At 46.8% G+C, this 16,833-nt stretch overlaps 1 protein-coding gene across 1 annotated transcript in view; it reads left to right on the top strand.

The window, feature by feature from the left end:
• Nucleotides 1-16,833, top strand: part of MYO5B (myosin VB) — a 312,767-nt gene that overhangs the window by 201,177 nt on the left and 94,757 nt on the right. The window contains exons 11-14 of the mRNA XM_081262970.1: nt 1,929-2,010; nt 2,559-2,699; nt 10,063-10,185; nt 11,027-11,110. Coding sequence (XP_081119096.1) covers nt 1,929-2,010; nt 2,559-2,699; nt 10,063-10,185; nt 11,027-11,110 — 430 coding nt within the window. The remainder of the gene's footprint in view (nt 1-1,928; nt 2,011-2,558; nt 2,700-10,062; nt 10,186-11,026; nt 11,111-16,833) is intronic.

Raw genomic sequence — 16,833 nt, 5'->3', positions numbered from 1 at the left:
TTGCCCTGCGCTCTTCTGAGTCAGTTCTTCTGCCCCACCCGGAAGCTTCATGCTGTCTCACTGCTGTCTGCCCAGGTTCTGGAGCTGGGGATTCATGGAGGGGAATCATTAACTCCGGGTGGCTAGTCAACATCTTTACTACACTTTGCAACAGTTACGGTGTCATTTTTAGAGGTATTTGTGGCCTTGGCTACACTGAAAATTGCAGTAGAATGAGAAGGAAATTGTTGACTTTTCAACTGATATTGTAAAGATAGGAAGAAATGAAAGCAGGGTGATCCTTGTCCCTCCAGCAGTGTAGATGCGACATCTTGGCCTTATTTTATGTTTTGAACTTCCCTTACCCACGGATTCTGGTCTATATATTCTCCACATTGATCTTACAAGGGAAATCCAATTTCTCTAGTATATAAATTTCCTTGTGACATTTTAATGCTGTGAACTATAAATTGGTCCATTGTGATTATTTTAAAAAGTCATCTGTGGATGGGAAGGATTACTCCAAATACAATTTCATGGCAGAGAGGAAGTTGCCCTGTCTCCCTCACTGGGGCTTTCTGAGCTCAGTCCTCTTAGTCATGTTCCAAGCTCCCTGAGCCCCTCATCTATCTCTGACCCTCCGGCACTGCAGCAATTACGCTAGATGGCAGAGGAATCGTTACCAGATAATATCTTAGAAATAGCAATATTATGAGCTAATTTCAGCCATCTCAAATTAATGAGAATGTTCTTCATGGAGTACAACCAATGTAAACCTTAAAGGATTTAAATATTGTCCATTTTTTTTTTTTATCTGTGGAGCTCAGGAGGAGCTCTGCCAGCATGTCCCGTTGCCACTATCGAGCCAATTGATGGGGTGGCTTTTTTTTTTGGGGGGGTTTTATTAAATCTCCTTTGGTCTTGACTATCATTAGTATTTGTCTTTCTTGGGATGGTGGGGAGGAGGTTCTAAATGATATAATTCAGTCTGTAGGACTATCCCGTGGGCTGGGAGGGCCGCACTCCAGGATAATGACTGAGTGACACGGCACTTTTCTGCCTGCTCTGGATCACACAGAGGTGGCCTCCTTCATCCTAGCATGGACTTGCATCTTTGATCTTGTTTTATTAACCTAGAATTATTTCTCCCACACAGGCATGGCCAAAGGCTGTACTTTAATGCGGTTGTCTCCAAACAGTTGACTTCTTTGATCTCGAGATGATTTCCTGCTTATCCGTGTCTTAAACCTTACTGGGGAGGTGGGCGTGGGAAGCCTAAAGCTTTGTAGGCACTGACCCAGGCCTGTTGGGTGATGCATCTATTTTTGGTGGTCCCTCTGTATAGACTGCCATCTCCCCGCCACCATCATCACTAACCTCATCTGGGGAAGCATATGAGCATTTCTGTTTGAAAGTAGTACTTGGGGAAGACACTGTCTTAACATTGAGAGAATTTGATATTGAGGAATGGGGAGGGGTGGAGACATAATGCCATAGGCTGCATGGGCCTGTGCCTCAGGCCCCTATTGGTGGTATCACTGTCTGTCCCTCCCACAGTGTCTCAAAAACCTCCCCTTCTGGGAACTTTTCCTTGTCCTCAGCTCCTCTGTTAATATTTTTTTTTGAGGGGGATGGGGGATGCTAGGAATTGAACTCAGTTTTTTGTCTGCTTTCCCTAAATTTTCCCACTATCAGTATTTTTCTAGTTATGGAAATAGCTGTCTGTTCTTGTTTCCCTAACTTATGGAGGTTCTCTGTAGTGTTGATGTCTCTAACAGTGGCCTCTGAGCCTTGGAGCAGAAATGGGAATTCAGTGCTGGCCTTAGGGTTGAACTGGCGTGGTGTAGATGGTAAGGGGAATCTTGTTGAATTCCTGGTGAATTTTTTTTTTTTTTTTCCGTAAACGGAGGTGTCTTTTTCCTTTGTATTTACCACTTTCTCTTCTGCAGGTTTGAAACTTTTGAGGTTAACAGCTTTGAGCAGTTTTGTATCAACTATGCCAATGAGAAACTCCAGCAGCAGTTCAACTTGGTAAGTGGGGTTCAATAGCCGGGGGCCAGGGCTGGGGATGGCAGAGGCCTGGCTGTCATCCTGGAGCAAAGCCCAAATCGCTTCTCTTCCATCTGAGGTCCATGGGTCCCAGCAGTGCCCTGATCTCCTCTTGGTTTCCTGGAGGAGCCCCCGGCTTTCCAAAGTGGCTGTGCACTCCTGCAGGGTGGAGGTGACTTGGGAAGCTTTTGAAAGAGTTAATGATTGTCTCCTTAGCTTTGATTCCCACTCCTCTGATCCTGGGCTTCTAGGGTATTTAAGAAAATGCAGGCTAGATATGGGTGACTTCTTGTGATTGGTTGGGTAGCGACACAACTGATCAATTAACTATCCTACAGCAGGTGTCACATTTCTCTGTGGGAAATCGTTGAACTTTTCTGTTTCGCAGTCATGACTGTGACTTAGTGCCCCAACCTTTTCTGGCAGTTACCCATTTTCTAGGAACCAGAACTCACCTGAGTGTTTAGGGGAGATTCATGTCAAGGTGTGTCTTCATTTTGCTCACCTTGACCTTTTACTTCTTGGCCTAGCACGTGTTCAAACTGGAGCAAGAAGAATACATGAAGGAGCAGATCCCTTGGACCTTGATTGACTTTTATGATAACCAACCTTGCATCGACCTCATAGAGGCTAAGTTGGGTATCTTGGACCTCTTGGATGAAGAATGTAAGGTAAAACTGATGTGCTATCATCAAACTGGCTCAATTCTAGACTTGAGGCATGGGGCAGAGGACAGTTGTGGGGGATAAGGGAGCATGTGAGATCTTAACACTGTTCTGTAATGGGTAATTATCTGGTCTTACTGTTCTAGAAAAAGCGTTGGTATCCATTTTGCATGTTAGAAGGTAACACCCTGTGACTAGTGGGTGTCACCACCATGGTAAAAAGAGTAGGTGGTAGAGAATAGTGTGATGTGGTGGTATGGATTTGGTGCCTCAGATGTCCTAGATGCCAAGGAAAAAAACCTCCAAATCTAGACAGGTGTGCCCAAAGAGTGAGGACATAAAAGCCAGGATGATCTTTAAGGTGTTCATGGCTTGTGAGTGATAGCTTTGCATGGTGTGGTATCAGGCGAGATCCTTAGATAGCCCCATGTGATTAAGTTAATCTGTCCAGTGTGTGTGGGGGGGAGAGTTGTCACCAGCAGGTAGAGCATCTGGCAGCCTTGGGAACAGAGTAAGGTGATCTGACTTGCCTGATTTCTTTGGCTTCTAGTTCCTGCTTTGAATCAATGGGGGTTGGATTTGATGATCTGGGTTTCTTCCAGTTTTGTGCTTGATTGATAAGGAGGTAAATACATACTCCTCCTCCCAGTGATGAAAACTAATTGAAAGATGTGGAAGCCACGTGGGGCTTGGAATGGGAAGAACCCCACTGCTTGGACTTTATGGTCCTCGACATCTTTACCAGGAAGGAAGGAGTGTGGCTCAGTAATTGGAGGAGCTGACCTTCCAGAGGAGCGCTCCTCATTTTCTTACCTTTGAAATTGAAAGATGAACAAAATGGTAGACAGTGTGAAGACACACTGACCCCTACAGCTGGCACATTCTTATCTGCTATAGTTTTCCAACATCTCTCTAGAGATGTGGGCTCTATTGTCAGTGTCAAAGCAGGGATCATTTCTCAGTATGTCAGATGTTTGGGCTCACCCAACCTAAGAGTTGCGATTAAGGTAGAACAATTGTCCCTGGATTGAGTGGCACTGACTAAATGGCTGGAGTCACAGCTCAGGCCCTCCTGACTCCCTCCTGCTGTGGATGCTCACTGACTTTCCCGATTCGGTGTCCCCTGCCAACAGCCCTCTTCCTAAGCTCGGCCAGGAGCATGCTCCCTTCCTCAGTCTCTCTGGAGATTCCTGTCAGTGACCATCTTCAACCCAAAGGCATCCCCGAGTCCTGTGTCCAGCCCAGGCCTCTGGGGGTACTGGGCCACGGTAGCTCTTCAGCCTTGCTGTAGGCCAATTCCAGCTCTGGACTCTCCTCCCTTATGGTGAAGGTGAAAGTCGTGCACAATTGAGGGCACATGGGTAGGCAGTTAACCCTACACGGGTCAACCTGGTTCTGTGATGAAGAGTTTAATAAAGCAGGCCCCAGGGCATGGCCTCCCCATTTACTCACAGCCTCTCACCAAAACCAGGGCTTCAGGATGGCCTGTTCTGCAACTTTAGCAGCTGCCTAAAGATTTACCCTGCCCCTACTGCAAGCTAGTGGGTTTGCTTTGGTTTATCCTTTGAAGATCTTACGGGAGTGTTAAACCAGGGCAGTGGGAACACTGTCCCCAATGCACAGGTGTAGTGTCAGATGGACAGAAACCTCAGACTGCTGTCCAAAGGTGGGACTCAAGCCCCTGGAAAGGCTGGAGCAGTGCTGGGCTGGAAACGGCGGCTTCTGGGAGTGGGGTGAGTAGGCAGCAGTTGGTGGGAACAGCAGTGGTTCAGGAAAATAGGCCCTCAGTTCAGGCCGTGTACAGCACCCAGACCACTGCACTGCAGCACAGGATATGTCCAAAGGGCACCCACACCCTCCTGTCTTGTTTCCTTTCTGCATACATGCCACCTGGGGCATCATGTTGGGAAAGGAAAATAAGCCTGTATTTCAAATTCTTGCCACTGTTTTTCATCAAACACCAAAATGTTTTGCACAGCTACTAGATGTCTCATTGGGAGGGAAAAGCTCATGGGAGAGGAGGGAAGGGATCTTGGGGAAGAGTGATGGGATCATGTTGGGAGGCCCTAGGCTCCAGTGAGCAGGGGGACTAGGAAGTCTGCATGCAGGGCCAGCATTTGGAGTCTGGGTCCTACAGCAAGTGAGAGGAGTCTGGACCACAGTCCAAGGAGAGCAGAGTCACAGCTGAACAGCATTAAGGGCAGGGATGGGGTACCCGGCCCTGAGCTCTGCAGCCACTGTGATCTACGTGAGGCTGCTTGGACGGTTTGCAGAAAGCCTACATTTCCTCCTCATGGAGCTGGTGGGAGCTTGGAGTGTCAGGATGCTGGATAGAGTACTGTGGATGTGACTCATTTAACCTCACTGGTGACCATGGTCACCGGTGTTGCTAGAGAGACGAGATGAACACCAAATAAAGGAATGAGACAAAAGCCCATGATGAGGGAACTTTTTGTACCAGATTTAATTGCTCTGGGAATTCTGGATGATGGAGAATAATCTGATGCAGCTTCTAGTAACAGGTGGCTTTAAAGCCAGCAGATGTTATTGTACTAGTCAAAACTCACACAGTTGAACCCTTTAGAAGCAAGCATTTTCCTGTATGGAAACTGTACTGTATTAAGTGACTTTTAAAAGGCGGTGGACCTGCTGGGCCCTTCTGGAAGTGCCATGGCCGTGAGCCTGAGCAGGTGAGGATTTCCCATGGAATTGGTCATAGCTGGGCAACTCGGCTTCCCTCAGGACTGATTGAGAGTCACCTCAGACATGTCCCTTTCTTCCTCCTAAGATTCTCTGCAGAATGAGAATGAGGTCACATTTAAATGAGTTCTCTGACCCCTGGGTGATGCACTAAGCCAAGTGAGGGTTGGACTGGTGGTGTGAAGCCACCCGCGTAAAAATCACTCTGGAGGAGATGAGCAGGGGCCAGGCCTGAGCTGGGGCTTCAGTGGATACGAGCTGGCTGCAGACTTAAAGGGACAGCTCACAGGGTTCTCCCCAGGCCTGTGACATGTGCCAGGACCTGCAGGGAGGCATGGGGACCAGAACATGAAGGCACTTAGGTTCCTTCACCAGGAAAAAACCCAGCGTCTTCAGCTCAGCCACGAGACCTTGAGCAAGTCACAAACCACAGCTGTCCCTCAGTTGTCCAAGGGGGGCAGAAAGGGGGTGTGTGCTCCCAGGAAATGCTCATTTCCAGGCTGCTGTGAGCACAACTCACCTGCACCAATGGGATGCACTTTAAGGCTGCCTCGAGGTCCTCTCCTAAACGGATTCAGGCTGGGTGTTTCCTGCCCTCCAGTGTCCTGTCCATTGTCTCCTCCCTCTACGGGGGACAAGCTAGTGTGTGCTGTTAGGATATGAGAGTTTAGTGCTTGCTTCCTCATGGGTGACATATTTGCATTGTAGCAGGAATTTTCTGGAAATACCTTAAGCTCTGGGAGCAATGGTAATGAGTAAAAGTGCAGATTGCTGCCGCAGGCCAGAGAGGTGTGTGTTGGGGGGTGTCCCCAAAAGTAGATCCAATAGGGGAGACAGGCTCTTCCCTCTCTGCCCTGTGAGACTAGGATTCTTCCATTTCACAGAGCCCAGCCCAAAGAAGCTATCTTACCATTTTTATGACTCCACAGTGACATCAGGCTAAAGGCAGTGGGGCCACTGCACTGCCTTCTGTTTGCTCATCCAGGGACAGCTTGCTGTCAAGGGCATTTACTCTGTCCACATCAAGGGTTCAGGGTTTCTTCAATGGCCCCAAAGCTCCCCTAAGTGAAGATGGAGGAGGAGCCTGGGGCAAGGAGGCAGAAGATGTGAACTTCCTGGGAGGTGAGGGCTTTGAGGAACTTGGCAGTAAAAAAGCCACCTCCAGTGTCTTGGAATGAGCCATCCCAAGGGATTTGTCAGAGCAGAGGCCAACCTTCAGTAATTGAAGGTGAGGATGTGAAGATGGAGGCTTTGACCTCCTTCCTAGAGGCCTGGCTGTGAGGAGCTGGAGGCAGAGGTGGGTGGGATGCTGGCCTGCAGGGCAGGAGGGTGGGGAAGCTGTGGACACAGATGTGCTTCTGGGTGTTTGAGCAGGAGATTGTGATTTCCTGCTTGACAACCTCCATTTCCCCGTGAAGAAGGAAATGGGGAATGTGCCAGAGGAGGTAGGTCAGAAACTGCAGAGGATGGAAAAAGCAGGCATGCGAATATCTGAGCGCACAGGTGTTTGCTGAGGTCAAGGGCTGTAAATGAGATTGAGGGGTCATCAAGGTCATCTCCCTGCTTGGATGTGGGAGCAGCATCTTAATCCCCAGAAGTGAGTCTCAGAGTGAAGCCTAGTCCTAGTTTCTGGCAGCAGTGTTGGTGAAGAGAGGGTGAGTTGATGGGTGGCTTGTTCCAGCGTCAGGGTGAGGAGATGGAGTTGAGGGATGCTTGAGCTCTCTGCATTTGGTGCTCTGCGGAGCATGGGGTGGGGTGTGGCCTTGGAAGGCTGCCTGCAGGGTGCAGAGAAGGGAGTCGCCTCCTGAGAGAGCTATTAGAACTTCAGAGTCCTGGACCCAGATGGGCTTCTGTGATGGCCAGGAGGGAGCAGAGATGCTTCTCAAAGAGCCTGAGGATCCAGAGGTCCTGTGATGCAGTGGTGAGATGAGAGGTCAGCAGGAGTAGGAGGTGCCAGGAAATGAGATGTATGGGATGGAATGAGAAAGTGGTGGGGGAGGCAGTCATTGGTGGCAGAGGCTCAGGAGGACAGGGATAAGAAACAGATGAATAATGGGCCGTGAGGTCCTTAGCACTCATCTACTATCTGTTGGGGAAGGTGGTGGCCCCAGGTGATGATAGAATAGTTTCTGCTCAAGGTTCCATTGTGGGGGGGTGGGGGCAATGGTCCTTGGCCACAGGATATGGTCAAATGCTACTGGTGGAAGAAGAGTTTAGGGAACCCAAGGGCTTTCATCCCCAACCCTTTTTTTTTTTCTATTTTAATAGCAAAGGGTAAACTTGGTTTGTTTTGTAAACGGCCCTGTTGAGAGAGAACTCGTATCATGCCACACAGTTTATCCGTTTAAAGTGTATAGTCCAGTGGTTTTTGGTGCATTCACAGAGCTGAGCAACCATCACTTCCACAATCAATGTCAGGATATCTTCATTACCCCAGAAAGAAACCATTAGCAGCCATTGCCCACACTTCCAGCTATCTCCTTGAATTTGCCTATTTGGAGTATTTCATATAAATGGGACCTTCACTTTTGTGTGTATGTTTGTGTGCGCGCGTGCTTGCTCTTGGGATTAAACCCAGGGCCTTGTGCATGTGAGACGAGCACTCTACCAACTAAGCTATATCCCCAGCCACCTTCACTTTTTGATGTGGCCAGCACCATACTGGCAGAGTTTAGACCTGAGGACAGCTGGTCCAGGGTTCTCTCCACACTTTGAGTGTCAAGAAGCTGGTATGAGGTCGTGTGCGTATTTCTTTCTAAATGACTTGATGCAGCTGCAAATTCCAGAGCTTCTGATAGCCATAATCCACATTGGTCAAAATGCAAGATTCTCTTTTTCCTATGGCTGATTAAAATCTGCTTTCATAGAATCCTGGAGACTAGTGCCACCTTCCACTCAAACCTGCCTTTATGACTGCCTTGAACTCTATTGTCAGGCTGAAAAGCATAATGGCAAAAAACATGTGCCCCACAGCCAGCCCATCCTGGCTTGGGGCTTCTCAGCCGAGTGACCTTGGGCTAATTACTTAACCTCTCAGCCTCAGTTTATCCCTAAAGTATGTGTATATATAATGTAAGGATTCAATGCATTGATGAATCCAAAATGTGTAGCAAGCTTCATGACAAATAATACTGGCCAAGGCCCAAAGCACTTATCTAAGAATCTTAATTGTTTTGAATTTTTGCTGGTTCCTATTTTTAGTTGAAGGTGGCTATGGAGTGAAAGTTGGGATATATGTATACACATGACCTTGACTGTTGGTCTTCTCTGCTTATCAATTCATGCCAGTCTGAATTAGTGATTATGTAGGATCAATTGTAGAGTCTTCTCATGGAAGTTCAATTTTTTTTTTAAGGTGACTATTGCTAAAAGATTTAAGTGTTGGCTTAGGTGGAGCTTCTGCTCATGGTCTTTCTCCAGTCTCTCACTCTCTGGCCTGTTTGGTCCTGACAGTCCCACCAGGCTGACCCTTCCTTTCCCCACACCTGGTGGTTCTAAACACAGAACACTTGGAGACAAATATAAAATAGTGTATATATAGAAAATGCTGAATTAAATATATTTTATTGTTTGCCCAACACAATTAATAGCCTCTTTCAAGAAAGCATTTTCTTTTCTTGAATTCCCAATGGCACGTAGCACTGGGGATTCAAGACTAGTTGCACCACGTTGAATCTTGAGAAAAATGTTTGCTTACAAAGGATTAAAGAAGTTTGTTCCCAAGTACGTAAGCATTTTCCTTAGGACACAAATTTTATTAGCAAAGACCTTTTTAAATGGTTGCTACAAGGGTCACCTTCAAACCCTGTCTGATCCAAATGTGCAATCTAAACTAATGAAGGGCAAATCAGTTAACCCATAACTGAGAACTGCACCAGTTCTGGCCATGGGTGTCGAGGATGACAGGAGGGAGGCCCTTCCCACTGGATAAATCGCTGTCATCTTTGACAATTTGAATGGTGGTTATGGTGTTGTTTTTTATGTTTTCAATGAAGCAAGATGCTTGTTTACTTTTGAAGCTATCCATACAGATTTTAAGAGGGGCTGCCCTTCAGAATTCTTAATGTAGGGAAACCTCCAAGTCTGAATTGATATTTGTGAGGAGGCAGAGATTGTCCCAAGCAGTTCAAGCACTAGGCACTTGGCAGGAGTAGAACCCAAATGTGGCTTATGTAATGACAATACCCAGAAACCAATTAGATGATGTGTGTTAGAGCTCAATTGTGAGGAATTCCAAAGAAGAGAGATGCGAAGTCAGGATAGAGCAATGGGCTGAGTCTGGAAGCTGGTACTTGGATAGGCTTAGGAGTAGGGTCCCCCGTGTGAGCTGGAGGACAGGGGCATGTTCATGACACTGCAGGAAGAGGCATCTTCTGGTGGCTTCATAGTGTGACTGTGCCTCTATCCTCAGCCTCTTTGTACTTCCTGCTTCAGCCAAACTGCAGGTCCTTTGAGGCTCAGCATGCTTCCATGGGGGCCAGCCCCACATGCTGGGTTAAGGGTCTCCTCAACGCCCATGGTAGAGTTATTCTTTCCACGGTCCAGTTAAGGTCCTGGTTTGAGGGCTGAATCCACTTCACAGAGCCAAAGTGCTGACAGACTGTCCCTCTGCAGTGGCTCTTTGCTTTTCTTTTCACAAAGACCTCTGTTCTGTGCTGTGGCTCTGCAGGTCCCCAAAGGAACTGACCAGAACTGGGCACAGAAGCTCTACGACCGGCACTCCAGCAGCCAGCACTTCCAGAAGCCCCGCATGTCCAACACGGCCTTCATTGTGGTCCACTTCGCAGATAAGGTGGCTGTCCTCTTTGCCAGCTTTGTACTCCCTTATCCCCACTTTAGGCAGAGTGGGGTTTTTGGGCTAAGCGAGCTGTCCTTTGTGAAAGTTGGGATATATGTATACTCATGACCTTGACTGTTGGTCTTCTCTGTTTATCAATTCATGCCAGTCTGAATTAGTGATTATGTAGGATCACCAAGTGGCCCGAGGTGTCAGGTTGGTTCCCGGGCACCCTTCCTTACCCACCCTGCCCCATCTCTGATATGCAGACTGCTGAGACATGGCTCAAGCTCATGGGCTGTGGCAGTTGCTGGTCAGATGCATCATCAGTGCTACTGAGAGCCGTTCTGGGAAGAGCGCAGCATGCAGAGCAGTTAACGTCCCTCCATCCCAGAGCTTGAGAGGAAAAGAGGCTTGAAAACAGAAGGGTAGCATGTGGTTTGCCTTCTTACATGGGACAGGGCTCCTCTCCTAGTGAAGGATGTGGACACAGAACTTTTCTAAATGGGTTGCTTAATTCTCAGGTTGTCTATCACCTAGCATCTTGTTAAAATGCACATGGCTCAGTCCACTGCATGGCTGGGAAGCTGCATTCAGAGCCCTGAAGAGGCCTTCTGTTATTGGGATTGCCTTTTAAGAAAATATTTTCTTGCACAAAATGAGTACTGGCTTCACTCTGTAAATCCTGATGGCTTATGGGATTTGCATTTTAAAAAGGAACTTGTGTGGATTTCCCAGCTACTCACAGCTCTTTTTAGAACATGCTATGTGGATGAGATGACAGTACTCCCGAAACTGGTGGGGGCCTGGTCAGACTGAAGCCCTGATGCTTGTTTCTCCTTGCCTTGCGGCCCAGGTGGAGTACCTCTCAGATGGTTTTCTGGAGAAAAACAGGGACACAGTGTATGAAGAGCAGATCAACATCCTGAAGGCCAGCAAGGTAAAGAGCACTGGGTATGGGGCCAAAGGTAGCCCAGTAGTAGAGTGCTTGGATAGCATGCACAGGGTGCTGGGTTGATCCCCAGCACTGAAGAGAATGGGGAATAGAACAAGGCTGTCCATGGCCAGATCTGGGATGGGCGGCTGGTGTCAGCCCCCTGTGGAGTACAGGAAGGCAGCTATGTTGGGTCAGGTGAAGGGGCTTATTGGTTATTTCAGTTGGCAGACATTTCACTATGGCCTAGTGGAGGGAAGAAAGCAGGGTGTGTAGGGGTAGGGCAGAGCCCAGAGGAAGAAACCTGCTGAGGGAAGGACGGACATGGGAAGGTGCAGTGAGGGACAATGGTGAGTCTAATGGTGAAAACTTTACTGTCTTCCATCTCCTATCTGCAGATGTGAGATTATCTAAACTCCTTCACGTCCCTCTATTTGGGTATTCCATTTTTGTCCAGTAGTCTGCAGAACCTCTCTAGGCAAAAACTTAATGGAATATGAGCTGAGACTTAAGATATTTAAATCTACTACTTCAGACTTTGTTATCTCCAGGATTTTAGCTGTTTGCCTGTCATTACAGAGCAAGGAAAGAACAGATGCTGTGTGCATTCTATGGGTAGAGGAAATAAAGTCCTCGTTCACTTGCACACTGCTCACCCACACACATCTGTTATGCACCTGCCCATGAAGTATTGCCCTAAACCCACCTGCTCATTCAAAGGCAAGCACAGCAGATTCTGCCTTCCAGGTGCTACATTCCCATGGACTGTGAGTGGGCAGATAGGTCGATGCACACAGGTGACTTGAAGGGAGAGGGGCATGGAAAGGAGCTGCATCCAGGAGAGGCCTGTGAACAAGCATTCTAAAGGCCAACACGGGGACAGATGCTGCTGGAGCTTCAGCCCTTCAGAAGAAACCAAGGGAAGGGAAGGACTTTGCAGGATTTAGGAGGCTTTCTCCCAGACGATGTGGCAGTGAACTCACTGCAGGGCCTGATAACACAGTAAAAGTGACAGATTAATTTCTCTTTGTGATAAGCTTTAGATGAAGGCAATAGGGTGAGATGATAGAATGGGGAAAATACACAAATATACAGAGCAGAATGGACGCAAGGATATAAGGCCAAATAAACCCTGTTGTGTTATGTGGCCCCTGAGGTGGGGAGATGAGGGAGGGAGGATTTGAGTCAGTAGCAGCATGTGGACTTGCCCTGCCCATCCTCATCTCTGGATATCTCCAACAGTAGGGAACAGTCATGAGCCCCTGGCTTTGGGTAGATGTGAATATTTTGGAGTTCAGCTCTACATTAACCTGTCAGTTCCCCCAACTTTCTAAATCTCCAGTCCAAGGTGGTTTGTAGGAGTTTTTCCATCTTTCCCAAGGGTCGGGGTGGAGGTAGTGTGGGAGAGGAGCCTCAGGCCACAGAGAAGGGAGAAGCGAATGGTGTGAGCACTGGAGACTCTTCCCTGTCCCATGTGTCCTAGAGTGCCAAGAGACCCCTGGCTTCCTGTGAGTCTGACAGTGGCCCTCAGTCCCGGGACATTTGCCATCTTGACTTGAGTTTCTCTTTTCAAGGAGAAGCAGAAACGAGGGGAAAGGGAAAGAGCTTTGGTAGTTCTTAAGCAGTTTGTTTCCAATACTACCACTGTGTTGTGGGTTTTGAGTGGTTCTCAGCAATTCCAGAACCTAAAAATGAGCATTTCTGATAAAACTCTCCCCAGCAGATCCCCTTGTATTAGTAACTGAGCTCTTTCCCCTTTATTCAACAGCTTCTCTGAACATTTGTGTGGTATTTTCTGGTAACTAAGTATAGTCAGCCTCATGGGTCTTAATCTAGTGAAGATAGTTACTACACACACATGGAAGTCTAAAAGATACTCGTTGTCATGATACACAAGTTGTACCGCTGTGAAAGTCAAGAAGGAGGTGCTGTGGAAAAGGAAAGGCGTCTGCTGGGGGCCAAGACCACCCTCAGGTTCAGTAGTTGGCTACTAGGACTCAGAGCTCGGCCTGCCGTTGTACTTGCTGTGATGTGGGTGGTGACAGCGAGAGGACAACTGCATGGAGTGAGCAGGCACAGGGTGGCAAGAGTCTTCCCTTGGTGGAGTCGCAGAAGATGTGCTGAGCTCCCCCAAGAAGCAAGTGTGCTACTTGTGAAACCTTACCAGGAAATTTGCCCAAGCCTAGGTGTCCAGGGCTTGAGGTCACTTATGTGGGCCACCTTTGCCTAGCATGAACCAAAATTCTAGAATCCCAAGAGGAAAACAAGTATTCAACATTAACCAAAATGCTGGTATAATTGGTGCAGGCCCAGTGAGCCAGTCTTATCAGGAATGCTGAAGTCCAAGTTCCCAAACACGAGAAGGCTTGACCTGGTAAACAGGCCTTCTAAGGAAAGCCCAGACCGTAATATTGGCTCTTTACAGAGGCATCGTTTTAGATTGGGGATGTTTATTAGAAATGAAATGTAGACTCATTAAAAATTCAGATACTACATAGATAAAAGTCCCCCCTTCCCACTCCTTGTCACATCTTCTGATGAATTCCTATTCTGCATGTGTGAGCACGTTGGTATGTCTTTAAGACTGAAATAATCGCTATGCATACCTTGTCTTCTGATTTTTTTTTCACTCATCATTTTATCTTGGCCATCTTTCCACATGAGTGCACATCTTCTACTTTTCCTATTTTTAAAAAAAACTGCTGGCACTTTGCTTTTCAAAAACAGTGGCAGTGAATGCCCTTTATGTGTCTCTCTGCTTACTTGTACAATTATGTCTATTGGCTAAAATTTGAGAAGTGGAACTCATGGTTCAAAGGGCATGCACACCAGGAGTCTGTAGATACTGCCGTGTTGGAGGGCACGGTAGGTCTCTGCTCCCCTCTTGGAACTTCCTTCTTCCCGATCCGCCCACCATAGCTCTAGCTTTCCCTCACCAGCTCATACTTGTAAAGATCCAGTGCCCTGTTGCCTCCCCACAGCTCCCTGAGATCCAGTGACAGTGGCCAGCAGCATTCAGGTCACCAGGCAGGGCTGTGGGCAGCCAGAACCCTTCCAGCCCATCTTCAACCATCACCAAGGACAGAAGGCAAAGACTGACACTGGGTCACCATGAGCCAGTCCACAGGTGGGCTGCAAACCCAAGAGGGACTCCACGTGTGCTTTCAGTTGTTTGGACAGATGGCGAGTCTGACAGCATCTATCATTTTAGCCTTTTTACAAATCCTGGTTTACCTAGCCTCTGCCGTTTTTGTTAAAGTTTTACGGTGTTCACAGCAGTCCCCCAAGACACATTTCTAACTGTGTTACGGCATCTTTCTAGGTCTTTATTCTCCTATGTCACTGATTTGAAATGGAACACCCAGGTGGCTTCTGGTTTTGTTGTACTCATTCTCATCTCTGTAAGCGCAGCTCGGTCTCAAATCCTTGTGTAAATTCAGTTGAACTTGAAGTACTTTTATTTTATAGGAGACGCCTGGTCTTTTCCCTTTGTGAGGCATCCCTGCTAGGAAACCATCCACTTGTCATGAATAATTAAGCAGTATGAGGGCAGACTCCCACCTGTCTGGGAGCCCTAGGGATGCTTAAGGAACTCCCACCAAGAGCAGAGAAATAAGCTCGTGTTAATGAGAGTGTAATTAGGAAAGCCAGTTACACTGCCTAAGAGGTTATAATGTAGCTAATTGCCTTCTCAGCTATCACAGAGCTATAAATAGTCTTAAGAAATGCCTCTTTAAGACATGACTTCAAGTTATTAACAGATTCATTTGTTCTAAGCACTATAAAGAATGGCAGCTTCTCCCCTCATTTTTATTATAAAAAGGAATATTTCATTAACCTGTTGGGGGTGAGGGAGGAAAGTCCCAAAAGGGAAATAGTTTTTCTCTGAGGACAACAAGCAGTGGATCACATTTGTGCCAGTGAGAGCTGAGCTGAGCGGGCAGGTCTGACGTCACTTCTCTGCTCCATGCTTGCAGTAGGGTTCTCAAGAACTGTATAGTCCGGAGCCATTCTTGGCTCAAAGGACTTACCCTAAGCAGAGACAATCCCTGAAGTATAGGAGTCATGGTAGAGTAGCTCAGGCAAGCCCCAAGTGTCCCTTCCCATCTCCTTTCTGCCTTGTATGGTTTGACCACAGCTCTCAAGGGGAGGTCACGTGTATGAGTCTGTTGCTTTCCATACTAACATGTTCTTAAAGGCTACATACATGCCATTTGGAGCAAATATTTGCCTTTTTAACATTTTAATTTTTTAAAAATCAGCTTAATTGAGATAGTCAGCATTACAAAAGCTTGTTCTTAAAGGTACTTGGAGTGCTGCTTATATGTGCTGGTATTTGAAAAGCTTCTAGAAATACACAGAACAATGAGGCCTCTGTGTAAGAAAACTTCCAGGTGATGGAACAGTGTCACCATCCTCTTTCCTCGGAGGGAAAGTACATGTTACTTCTTCCAGAAAGTAAAGTGCCCAGTCTTTCTCTCAAAACCATTTTAGGGACTGAGGATATGGCTCGGCAATATTTGAATGCTTGCCTAGCATGCATGAGGCCCTAGGTTATATCCCCAGAATCTCCCTGCTCCCCACCCCCCTCCAAAAAAAAAACTGGGTTAACACCCATTTAAACAGTGTTCCTTATCTAAATTTCGGAGATTCCCCACAGGGTTGCATTTAATTGTATAAAAGAGTTAATTGAAAAGAAAACCTATTTTTTATTGTCTACAGCAATAGTATTTAAAGATAAGATTCTAGGCAAGATATCGCCATAAACTGTTTTCCTAGTGTCTTATTTTGGCTTCATGTGTCTGTTATAGGATATCTCTTTTGTATTCTTATAAACAAAAGTGAATAGGTGTGATTTCCAAGGTAACAGCTTCACAGGGCACTGTAATTGATGTTTTCTTAAACTGTCAAATGGTCTTTAGCAAGTGTTTTGTGCCTCTCTTAATCCTTCTCAGTTTTGCCTCAGGTTTTGAAAATCTCTATATAGGTGTCAATATTAGAGAATTCCAAAGTCGGTATTTGTGGACATGTTTCAAATACGTGACAAACACAACTAGGGAAGTGCTTAGCTGGTGTGTTATGTGTGACTTTTTCAGTTAGAAGACAGTGACTTTAGAAAGGCCCAGGTACACACCATTACCCACTGAGTTGAAGGACTTCCCTGTTCCTGGTCAGCTGGCTTACAAACAGGTTTCTCAGTAACTCTTAATAATATTTAACAGCCTAACTGGAGTTAGTAAGTTGAAGAAGAAATTTTCTCCCCTTCACCCAGCAGTGTGGGGTTTTATTGTACTATGAATCCTTTGTCAAGCACCTAATTTGCAGTCTGAGCTCAGGTTTGTTTATAGTCTGGGCACTCGTAGAGGAAGAGGTCCTTCTGCCCCAGCCCTCTTGGAGGGTTGGGTGAGTAGGGTAGGTACTTGATGCTTTTGGCCTGAGTCTGTCCCTTCAACCCAGGGTTGTACAAGTTTCCTCAATCTTTCAGTCACCTGGTCAACCTAGAATCTACCTTTAGTCACTAAGTCTATGCAACAAATCCTGAGTAAAATATGTAGTCTATATCTCCTCCCCCAAAGTTAATGTTCCCAAACTCACCCATGTGTTCCAAGTGCAGGACTCAAATTTTCCAGGCTTGGTGTAGGTCATGTTTATACCCAATGATACACAGATGCCAGCTTAGGTTACAGTCTGACTTGGATAGTCTTCCAATTCTCTTAAATTATATAGCC

This window comes from Spermophilus citellus (genome assembly GCF_964194105.1).
Source record: "Spermophilus citellus genome assembly, chromosome: 12".
NCBI lineage: Eukaryota > Metazoa > Chordata > Mammalia > Rodentia > Sciuridae > Spermophilus > Spermophilus citellus.
Note: the sequence above shows the minus strand (reverse complement) of the source record. Positions and strands in the feature narration are given on the sequence as shown.